The 12,356-nt window shown below is 33.2% G+C and overlaps 1 protein-coding gene across 4 annotated transcripts; it reads right to left on the bottom strand.

Annotated features, from left to right (window-relative positions):
• Positions 1-3,941: 3,941 nt before the first annotated feature.
• LOC111375000 lies at positions 3,942-8,257 on the bottom strand. Of its 4 annotated transcripts, XM_022997788.1 has the most exons (7): positions 8,147-8,257; positions 7,486-7,775; positions 6,202-6,645; positions 5,851-6,063; positions 4,845-5,278; positions 4,453-4,651; positions 4,052-4,310 (listed from the first exon to the last, which is right to left on the bottom strand). In XM_022997788.1, exons 2-7 carry the CDS (start codon positions 7,769-7,771, stop codon positions 4,261-4,263), a joined length of 1,626 nt encoding a protein of 541 aa, XP_022853556.1. In that variant the 5' UTR covers positions 7,772-7,775; positions 8,147-8,257; the 3' UTR covers positions 4,052-4,260. The 4 variants fall into 4 exon arrangements, with proteins under 4 accessions (XP_022853553.1, XP_022853555.1, XP_022853554.1 ...); XM_022997785.1 differs by having other exon boundaries at positions 3,942-4,651; positions 8,147-8,254; XM_022997787.1 differs by having other exon boundaries at positions 3,942-4,651; positions 6,202-6,555; positions 8,147-8,254.
• Positions 8,258-12,356: the final 4,099 nt, after the last annotated feature.

The raw sequence follows: 12,356 nt of genomic DNA, 5'->3' as shown, positions 1-12,356 counted from the left end.
AAAGCTGATCTTCCTCGATCAATTATGTGAGCTCTCGCCATACCTACCGAGAAGCTTACTGGAATCTCATGTACCTTATGCCAGTGGCGGATCCAGCACCTGGCGAGCCCCAGCGGCCGCCCGTGCTGGATCCGTTGGAAGGAGTTTTTTCTATTGGGAATAGATCAAATTTTAAGGTTATATTACTGGTATTTCATTCTAGTTTTAGCCCTGACTTCTAGCTCAGTTGGTTGGAGCTTGTATGTTTATGTTGGATGTTTTGTGTTCGAATCCCCTTGCCAGCAAAATTTATTTTACAATGCTTTTATTCTACATTTTTTACAAAAATTCAATAGGAAGTGGAGCAAAGGAGTTTCGAACTCGGGTCCTCTTTGATGGAGGTATTGAAACTTGACCATTATGCTACTTGTTGATTGCTATCTTTGTGTTTAACAAAGTAATATTTATTAGGTTTTATTAGGTTTGCAATTACAATTGCAAAGATATGAACCCATGCTTTTCCTTTAAATTATATAAAATTTGGCAACAATGACATTCGATAAATCCAATTTATTCTTATAAGAAAATTATATATATTCAATTTGAATAAAGTAACTGTTATATTTAAACTTTAGACCCTTGTTTGATTTTCATTTTTCTCAAAATATTTTTTCTCTTCTTTTTAACTACACATTTTTCAATAAAATAATATTACACACAAATTCAAAACTTCTATTTATTTTTAACTGCACATTCTCCATCAAATCACCATTTCAAAATGTATTTTTTGTAAAAAAAACGCAATAAATAAATAAATGATATCAAGCGGACTCTTAATGTTTTATTGCTACTGAACGGTCGATGATCGCCCGTGCTGGGTTGAACTTCTGGATTCGCCACTGCCTTATGCCATCCTTCGTTTAGTATACAGTCAGTACTATTCGAATTCTTCAACTCCACTGGCATTATTGATTTCATCCCCCCAACACTCCCCTACCACATCACTAGCACATGCTTCTCCTGCATTGAAGCTGCCGCATGGAGATTTTACTCATGGCCAAGATCAGTATGATACTGAAAATGGTTTCATGAGTACAGACAACAAACATCGCAATGTTAGGCGATCTGGGCCCTTGGATTATAGCTTGAGTCGTAAGACAAAACTTGTTGAAGGCTCAACATCAAGCAGCACGGGTCCTAGTCCCTTGCCTAGATTTGCAGTTTCAAGGTCAGGTCCTATATCATACAAATAAGTTACTGGAAAAACATAGTCAAGTAAATTTTGTATATAATCTTTGTCAAAATGTTCTTAAATTTCGGCGATATTTATGTCCAGTTTCGTTTATTCATATATTATCCCTGACAACCAATGAAAAATGATGTATTCATTGTGTTTCATGCTATTTGCTGGTTATTTCTAGCTTTCTGGTAGCCATGGCAAGTTACTCTATTTGGAAAGCTCCATTGCGATAATAGGCTATGTGGGTTGCATTCTCAACTAACGTGATCAATTTGTATTGTAAATTTGGAGGTACATGCTCCCTTGATGATTCATATTCTATTTTTCAATTTCAAGTTTAACTAATGGTAGATAGCAAGGTAGATTTATCTTTGCAATCTTCTCCACCTCATATGTGGTATTCTTGTCGGTTCTTAACGGCATCAAGAAATATAGAGTAACCATTCGACTCGACTTTCCATAGAAGATCAGGATATGAGCGAGTTAGCAGAGTCAGAAATTCAACATTCCCAAATTTTGCAGCATCTTGAATTATTGGAGTCCCTTGAATTAGTTTAGTAAATTCAGTCTGGTAAAGTTAGAATCTGTTTCCAGAGCCTCTCATCGCTTGTCTCCTCATTTGAAGTGAATTATATAGTTTCTTTTGAAACCTGAAATCCTTGCTAAATTAAAAACATTTTATTTGCATACCCTTAAATTTAGATCGAATTATCTAACAATTATCTTTGACTAAACATCAGAAGACATGATCTGATCTGCATTGTACATGATGCATAAAAATCTCAAATTCAAATATGCAAAAAAGAGAAATAAAGGCACATATGCTACTCCAAAATGAAATGAGTTGGAAGAAGCAGAAACATTTGTATGCTACCAGCTTGAAATTTTCCGGTCAATTAGGTACCTGAATTTAAAATCATCCATGAAGCTATAGTTTAAAAATTGCACACTATTGCTTCAGTTATGAACAAAGTGTTCTAATTCATATTGTCTTACACGACCGTCCTTGATTTATATCATCGTGTGATAAAGGCTGTCAAGCTAACATTTGCAGATGGCTTCCTATCTGTACCGTTGGAGAAGTAAATACTTTTATCTGCATTCAATCTGCCTTGACAAAGAGGTTTAGTAATATGGAATCATGAAGCATGTTGAGGAGCAAGCTAAAACAACTATAATGGCTGTTAATGAAGACCAATTCTGTAATTTTCAAATTGACAATCCCGAACTGGTAGAACCACAAGCCGATTGGATTAATACAATCTACATTTATGTCCAAATAAATGCAATTTCAACAGTCTTCCAATCAACTTTTAGAGCAGCTTGAAATAAAAACGCAAGAACTTTCGGAGTATTTACTTCAACTTCCCCTGATCAGATGCTTTGGGCAAACCATCGTCAACTATGCACTGAAAATGCTGCAAGGAAGAAACTTATTCCATGTATCCTTAGAATAATTTTATTATTCAATACCAAATCCAGAACTCTCAAAAATACTAAGAGAGACTAGAAAATTCCAAAATCTCATTTAAAATAAATTTGAAACCAGTTTTCTGTGTACATCTAAGGACTTCTGGAACTTAATTAATTTGCTCAACTCCGGTACTGATAAATTGAATTCATAAACTGATTTCGATAAGCTATCGGATGTTGGGCAAGGATATTGGCATTGATATAGATACTCAGGCTAGGCGTCTCTTGTGGCTCGATATCTTCTGATTCAACTACCTCTGGATCATTCAAGTTCTGGTTCTGATTCGTAAATTTTTGAACTGCGTTTTCTGCTTCTACCCGCCATTCACCTGCCAAAGAACAGTTAAGCAAAATTTGTCAGGAAAACAACGAGCAACGAAAATGTAGATATCAATATTTTACTATTCCTTCCACATTATTGGGATCACATTTGAATGTGACATGCACAAGCCTGTGTCACATTGTAAGTTTAGTCTGGCTGTGAAAGGAGAGAGATTTAATTGAACATATTCAACTAGTCTGAGTTTTTAGACAGTCCTTACATTATGTTTGGTAACGCTTTTTGTATATTATAAGCCGTGCTGTACATACTTCACTGTTCACTGGATATAAAGGGATGTTGATTATAAAGTGAAAAGCCTGGGGGTTTAAAGTGTAATTTGTTTTGTGTACATAAAGTGTTTACTGAAATCTGAGGGATGGAAGTGAATTTAAAGAAACAGAGCTGAATATATTTATTTTGGCTGCACAATCAGTCATCTTCAATTAATAATTAATTAAAAAGAAGAATGAAAAATGTGTTTGATTGTCATAATTATAATCTCTTCATTTTCCTGTGCCAATATTAATCACATAAATTTCTGAGATCATCAGAGTACATCAGAATCGTGTTTGTTAAGAATATAGATTTGATTAGTTGACGAACAGCCTATTTTTTGCAAGGAAATCCCCTGCTACTGGTATTGCAAAGAATTCCCATATTAGTTTTTGCGCCAAATGAAATTCACCAAGTGAGGAGAGACATGATCTCTCTGCTGTCTCGAGTAGTAGTGGATCCATATATGAATAAAGTCACAGCAATTAAGCCAAATAACATTCATTGCATGATCATGTTCATGAATTGCTTCACTTAATACGTTTTGAGGCATGTGAATTTTGATGTTACTCATGGGCTACTCCACTTGATTTATTTGTGGCTTCGGTAGTTAAGATATTGATTTATAACTGTATAGAAGAAAACGAAGACGAGTTAATAAGAAATAGAAAGCTTACTTCACTTATTCGTGCACTTGAAAAATAAAGCCATAATAACTACAACTAATATTGTGGCTCCTTTTATTAGAAAAGCCTGTTGTGACGTGGTCGAAACATAAACCTTGACGCGAAGAATGTTGAGTGGATCAGGGCAATCCATAACTTGAGATTTAGCATTGCATATATAGTGATTGGAAGCAAACCAAGAGCAGCAACAACTTTCGGCAATGTCCCATGCTTTTCTTCCTTGTAGACCAAAAAGAAGGTTGCGCTAAATGTTATGACCATGCAAACGATTGAAGCAAAGAGCGTAACTAGCCCAACCAACAACTTTGCCGGTAATGAAAATAGAAAATCATCTTCTCTGTATTGTGCAGTAAAGAGAGACAAAAAGGTCATTATGGAAGCTGTTGAAGTAAACATTGCCACCGCATCAGATGTAACAAAAACTGAGAACCACTCATCTTTCAAGAAAATTGGGGCGCCTTTTTCTTGCTTATACCCACCTGGTACGGTAAAGGCTGCAGCAAACACAACTGTTGCAATTAAAGTTGCCACAACCATGCAAGAAGTTGCTGTCTTCTTCATCCACTTCTCACCATCTTCCCGTAACTTCTTATGTTCCAGCGTAAACAACTCCCTTGGTGATTGGCAGCGATTGTTTTTCGTCTGAAGATAGGGAGGCCCTACAATCTTCTCTACCGCCTGTACAGCTTACTCAAATTAATGTATATAGCATAATCATCTAAAATTCTATTTTGTTATTACATAGAATAGATAAGAGATTTCTAAGAACTCCACACACATATTCATGATACAATTTGCCGCTATATATGAAGTGTTCCTCTTCTCTTCGAGGGGAAAGGGAAGGGGACTTGTAATCGTGTTAATTTCTCACCTTAAACCATTGTAGCTCTCTCTGCATTTGAAGAGCTGGTCCAGATACAATATTGAGTCTGCTTCGAGGTGCCTTTTTCCCGGCCAAATGCAAAATGTTGTTTCCTTTATTATCTTCAAGTAGTGCAATTGCATCCTTCCTAACTCCTCTGTGGTAGATGAGGCTAAAGACTTCCTCTTGTCGGTTAGTAACAGCAATATGAAATATGGAATTTCTCTCTGAGTCGAAGTTCCATATAAGATCAGGATATGAGTGACTAAGCAGAGTCAAAAACTCAACATTCCCAATTTTTGCAGCAGCATGGAATATCTCGGTCTTACGAATTATTTCTAAGATGTTGGATATCGGTAATGTCAGAATAATTCCCCACAGTTTCTTTACTAATTGACGGGCTTGTCTCCGCATTTGAAGTGAACTATATAACCTTTTGAAATCTAAACATCTTCGCAAAATTAACAAGTGGACTAAAAACCCAAAAAATTCTAAAAACTAGGAGTAAACTTGAATTTGCTAGACAGTTTCGAAGTTCATCAAAGTTTAGATTGAACAAACATTGATATAATGTGAGATTCAATTATCAATATAGAGAAAACTAATAATTAAAGATACAATTGAAGAAACTTCAACGCATACTCCCCGATAGATTCAGATCAAAAATATTTTTTTCATGGGTTAGTGTTAACAAATTAAAACTCCTTATCGCTTGATTGATTATTCCAGATACTTCCTCCACCCGTAGTTACTTTCAATTTATTTTATGAGCATCATAATATTACAGTCTAATTTGAGAAGTAGAAAAATCTAACTATCTGATTGTATAATAACCTTAACACCATATTTTGAAGTGAACGGAGTAATAAGGACATCAACCATGAGGCTTTAACCTAAGAATTAATTTTATCTAGCAAGTAGATATATTTTGAATGCAAGAGTTGAATTACATTACTTCATCAAGTTTAAACGAGTGTCTAACGTGTGAAAGAGTGAGAGAAAGATATTGTCTTACATGGAATATAAGGGATAGTAGCAATGATGCTAACAAGTCTTTCCCATATCTGTCCTTGAATTCCGTGATTTTGTGATAAAGGTTTTCGAGCTAAAATTTGTAAAACACTTCCTACTTTTGCTCCGACTTCTGCTGTTGAAGTAAATGTTCCTACTTCTGCTGTTGAAGTATGTTTACGTTTATCCACCGCATTTAAAATTTCTAAGGCGATATCTGCTCACAAAGAAAAGCAAGCGTGTTAAATTGTGCAAGTAATCATATCTACTTCCGTCAATTGAACAAAAAGAAGAAACATAAGTTTATGTGGGTACTCAGACCCATTTCATCGCTTAAAAAATAAAGATTTCATACCATACATGTCAATGTGGATAGTTGCTGCAAGAATCTCCATATATTTTTTGGCGTTGAGATCTTCAAAAGGTGTAATTCGGTAAAGATATTCAACCATTTTTCTGTTTCGAAGAAAAATTGCCATTTCAAGTGGGGTCATTCCTGATTTATTTTCAATTCTTGGCAATTGCCTATTTTTTGCGTACATGACGTTGGCTATTTCTACTACCTCTGACCGAGCTGCAACATAGAAAGCTGTTTCTCCATATATATTCGTCAATTCCAGCTCTCTTTCTTCTAAGTGTTCGACTAGATTGGAGACAAAAGCAGTTCGCTTGGCGGCGGCAGCTATGTGAAGCATCCTATCTCCTCTTTCTGTTACCTCGATACAAGCATCAGATCTATGAAAAATCAATGCACTACCAGCCTTCCAATCACCTTTTAGAGCAGCTCTATATAATAACGCTGTTTGGTGTGGATTAAAATCAAATATTTAGTAAATTTTGGTAAAAGATAATGAAACGTGTGGTTGAAATTAATTATTCACTCTTATCATATTTTGATCTGGGACAAAGTGTTCACTCTTCCTTCTCCTGTTGTTTTTTGGTGAGACCATCGTTATGTGTTAAAAATGTATAAATCTCCAGAACTGCGAAATAAATATAATGTAATATGTATAAAGCCAAAGGGTAAGTATATAAAAGGCATACAACCATCATCTCTTATTTATATACATTACGCTCAAGGAGATCAAGTGGTTCAACATCGTATTGTAGTCCATGAAGCTGAAATGAGTAAGTCAAACTCCAAGATTGGTGTTCATAAATGATACACCATTTTGCAGGACATAATAAGGGGAAAATTCCACATTGGTTAAATATGAATATAGTATCTGACATTGACATAAACATAAAAATACGTAGGTTTGGGCTACTCTTTTAACAAATGCTGACATTTTAAGATGATACCCAAAGACTCAATAGCATATATATGCGTATTGGAAAAAAAAAACACATTTATAACATAGATGAGAAGATTATCTCATCGACGAAGTAAATTAGAGTAGGGAAGTCATATTTTAATTATGAAGATAATGCCTGGAACTGAGAGAGAAAAGCCTTGGTTGCTTACTCAATCAAGAATTGAAGTCTCCATTTTCTAGAATATAAATGTGAAATTGTACGACTACCACTTGAAAGAAAAGCTAATGAAAGTATTGCATTTCCTTCGGAAAATAAATAAAAATGTACACACATATTTAGTTTTCTCGAGTCATGAAATGGAAAACAAAATTCAAAAACTTACTTTGTTGAGCAATCGGAGCAATCGGATGTTCTGCATTACTGGAATTGAAAATAGGACTTTCAACTGTAATTTCAATCTGGTAATGCATGTTTTTCAGCTGCTGGATTTGTGCTTCAACCACATCTAAATAGGCAGGACAATCTTTAGCATCCATTGGAAGGCACGAATCTTCCCGAGACAGATCTGACTCATCATCGCTTCCGAGTTGAGGTTCCGATTCATAAGTTTTCATTTTTCTTCTCCTCTCAATCTCATATGCCCTCTGTCTTCCGTTTCTCCGCGCCATTCAGCTGGTAAATTAAACGATCAAGCAAAACGTGTCAATTAAAGCACCACTAAAATGAATGCTAATATGTCTTTCACCACTGAAATTAGTTTCTCAAGATTAACATGTTGCTTCACAAAATCCAGGCCAATGGTTGAAGCTATGTCTTAAAAACTCCTGCAAGACTTTTAAGAAGTGTAAAGAGACATTTTACACAAAAAAGTGCAAAACTTTTGACTGAGCATTATATATTTTGATTTTTGTTTTATTTTGTTTGAGAAATGATTTTTAGCTATCAATTGAGAAAATGGTCGAGTTATAATGCAAACAACTACAAGTTCGCTTCAATTATCTACCCATTGGATAAATAAATGAATAATATCATTACTGAATTACCTCAAAAGCTTCCTCGTATGTACTTCACTAAATATAAGAAGGGACTAATTGCTGATTACAAAGTATAAAAACTCAAGCTGAATGAAGAATTATACTTTGTATGCCATGAAATACAGAGACGACATATATATAACACAAATGTTTGAGGTCAAGTTGTACACCAGATTTGAGATTGTTATTTTTCTACCCCGTTTGGTACCTATTTTTGTAAAAATGAGAATGAAAATCGTCTACTTACCTAAAATTCATAGACTCTGGGTGTCTAAGTAATCATAAATTGTCCACATGCAAACTATTTTGAAATGGAAATTCGTCGTAACTAATCAGAATTTGTCCGCATGCAAACTATGAGGATGCCGCTCTCTAACCTTTTTCAAGGCCATTAGAGGTTTTCCCATATGTATGCAGAGTCAACATTTATTTAAATTATTAAACTTGTTTTTCCTTAGCAATTTCATTTTCCAGTTGTACAGCCATTATGTCAATAGCATTTCCCATAGATATTTTGTATCAGCTGATGTTAACATGAAATATTGCCGATGTTTGGTAAACCTAAAAAAATTAAATTATAATTTACCTTTAAAAAGTCAACCTTTAATTTTAACCGCACATTTTGTAAAATCCACAATTACTATCCACAACTCATTTCTGTCATATTCACATCCAACTACTTGCATGGTAAAATAATCGCCATAATAGAATATCTATGTAAAGTTTAATCAAGATCGCATGGGTAATCTCAGAAGTAAAATATAATTAATTCATGCAAGCCAAAAAATAAATAGAAAAAGTACTACAAAACAATAACTATACACATGAATTATATATACATAAAATAAAGTCAATTGCCTAGATTATCATCACATGGCGTCCTCTGTGTTCGGATTGATCATTAATAACCGTTTAGGAATTCGGTCGGTAGAATAGTGGTGAAGATCATGAAATGTGTGAAAATAATGATTAATACTTTCAAATTTATAGTTGAAATTAAAATTTAACTTTTACTTGATAAAAAAAAAAAAATATATATATATATATATATATATTAATGATGTTAGATGAACAAAGGCATAATTCTAGTTGCAGACTCGTAGGTTGTAGCCTCAATAGTTGATGCAAGCATTGAAATAGTGTTTTTAATTGTTCTTAATGTTTTGTTGTGTCATGAGTTCCATCTTCATGGGAACCTTTTTCTTTAGTAGACCAACTATTATATAAGTTTTTCTTTAACTTTTTAGCGTATTAATTTTATAAACAAGGTCTTACAGTCATCTTCCTATACATTAGTAGGTTCATCTCATCCCATCATCGAGACTCCAAACAACCTACCCTCAATTTCCTCATGTGTTTCTTCATTGCACATGTTTTAATGTTTGACTTAGTCATCTTGTTTGTTTCTGCATTGGTCAAGGTTTAATGTTTGATCAATATAGTCTTTATTTCACGTGTTTAGCATATTTAAATTAGGAGAGCTCTTTTACAAATAATCTAAGTCCTTCATTTAAATATATTTAAAGGTCCAATTTCATTTTCTTGAAATATTTTATAAATAAAAAATTACCTCGCCCCTCCCCCCCTCTCATTATACAGACAAAGTTTTAGAATGACTAAACTCTCCCTGTGTGAATCCGTGTCTGCATAGCTCATATCCAAGTTAATTGTTCCAATGTTCATTGAATTTATGTCCATGTCTTTGATTGGTCACTGAACTTTAAAATGTCGAGTTTTGATCACTGAACTTAGATTCATATCTTTGATTGGCCACTGAAATTTAAAATGTCGAGTTTTGGCCACCGAACTTTGAGTTTTGGTCACTGAATTTAGGTCCATATCGAGTTTGGCCATTGAACTTAGGCTCGTGTCTTTGATTCCCATTTTTCTTCTCTTCTTTTTAATCACAAATTTTTCATTAAAATAATATTACATACAAATCAAAATTTTTCTTCTTCTTTTTAATCACGCATTCTCCATCAATCTACTATTTCCAAAATACTTTCTTTTGAAAGAATGTGGCTCAAACACACTTCATGTACTTGTTTGAGCCCCATTCTTTTGCAAAAATTCATTTTTAACAGTATTTTGACATCATTTCAACCACACATTCTTCAATAAAATAATATTACACGTAAATTCAAAATTTTTCCTTATTTTTTAATCACACATTTCCCATTAATATACTATTCAAAAATTTATTCTATCCCAAAAAATGGAGTTCAAACAAGAGCTATATAAGTGAATTAAAAAAATAATAATTAAGTAAATTAGCTGGACATCACCAAATGGCAGTCCCTTGACATGTGGAGGAGAAAAGTTGTCTCTATTCAGAATTGATTATTAGAAATTTTCCTTCTTCTTTTTTTTTTTTTTTTTTTTTTTTTTTTTTTTTTTTGTGGTAGGAACAGGGTTGTGGACCATATACTTTCATTTATTTGCTTTGGGTGGTTGTGATTTTTCTCTTTTCAATTATTGTACTTTAACATAAGTTCTAGGGAAATTTGCACTTTCTTTCCAAATTTTTGCAAAATGTAACAAATCTATCTCAACCTTTCTATCTAGCATAAATTATTCACAACCATTCAATTATATAGCAAACATAGTCTTTTCTTCCATTTTGGTCATTAAATGATGGACTTGCCCTTCTCTTTAAATATATCACACTTAAATGATTAATTACGTATTCATATATATAAAAAAAATTAGAAAAGAATAAACATTTCATCTTCCCCAATCAAACTTAACCACCCACACCGTCCACCCCCACTCCATCCCATCCACACTCATGGTCAAACAATTCCTCGACAAATGTAATCACACCGTCAACAATGACATTGAAAAAACTGATGGTACAAAAGTCAATGGTCTAGATTACAGAACCACCATCAGAAGACTCCTAACCAACCCTTCATTATCCGTTGCAAAAACCAAATCAACATCCTAAATCGTAGAATTTCCACCAGCAATTGACACCTCACCAATCATTGCCAGAAAATAAATAGAAAAAGAACTAGAAAAAAATAACTATATAAGTGAATTAAAAAATAATAATAATAATAAGTCAATTAGCTGGATCATCATCAAATGGCACCCTTGACATGTGGAGGTGAAAAGGTGCCTCTATCAACTTTTTATGAATTTTGAAGTAGGAATAGGGTTGTCGACCATAAAATTAAGAATTAGTATGTGTGTATAGAAGAAGGATTCAAAGAACTCTTTCAGAACATTCACATGAATGGGCTCTATGTGAGTAAAATATTGTAAAAAAAGATCTACCCATCTTTCCTATTGTATGAGTTCTAAAGGGATTCTGTGATACCATTAAAGTAATGTTATTAATATTTGTTTCTGTGGGGTATTATTATAAATGACCAGCTACTATTCATTTTTGATAAAATGTCTATTATACCCTTAATGAAATAATTTATCATATATTGCACAAGATATCCTTAATTTATTGGGATAATTTTAAATTCCTCTATTTCTCTCATTTCGAGTTTTAATATATAATTTCATCCTTTGATCTAATAAATTAGCATAATCTGTAATATAATTGTCATGTAATTTACTAAGATTATCAAATTCCTTCGATAATATATCCATAATCTCTAATTGAGAATAAATATTTTCTATTTTTTCCATTAATCTATCTAACAGATTATCTAATCCTTTAATTGTATAACCTGGCATTATTCAAATAATTCCTTGCAAACTTTATGAACAATAACATATTTAGATAAGTTTTTTGCAAACATGAACAATAATAATCCCTACAATTCTTTCAAGATATTAGAAGAATTCTTTCTAAATTTAACAAAGACAATAATTTTACCTTACTTTTGATCTTAAATCTGTATTCTTAGAACCGAGTGACCTTCAGGCTCTGAATCTGCAAACTGCTCCCTTAAACGGCCTCTTGCCTCAATGGGAATTCTGCTATTTCAGCTTCTTGCCCTCACTGTATATTTTCTTAGAATTAAGAATAAAGATCTTAAGTAAAGAAAATTCTCTCTTTGTTAAAGTAAGAAAGAGATTATCTTCTTCAATCTATCAAGAATCTATGGGATAGTAAGTTTAGAAACTCATATCTTTCTGATATCAAAAGATTGAGATTTTATTTCTATAATGATTTATACAAGATTTATATTGTACACAAGGGGTTTTCAGAAAAACTGGTTTGAAAAAAAAAACTTAAGGAAAGAGAATGGTTTCTAAC

This window comes from Olea europaea, unplaced genomic scaffold, assembly GCF_002742605.1.
Source record: "Olea europaea var. sylvestris unplaced genomic scaffold, O_europaea_v1 scaffold1325, whole genome shotgun sequence".
Classification (NCBI taxonomy): domain Eukaryota; kingdom Viridiplantae; phylum Streptophyta; class Magnoliopsida; order Lamiales; family Oleaceae; genus Olea; species Olea europaea.
This window is presented reverse-complemented; position numbering and strand designations above follow the sequence as displayed.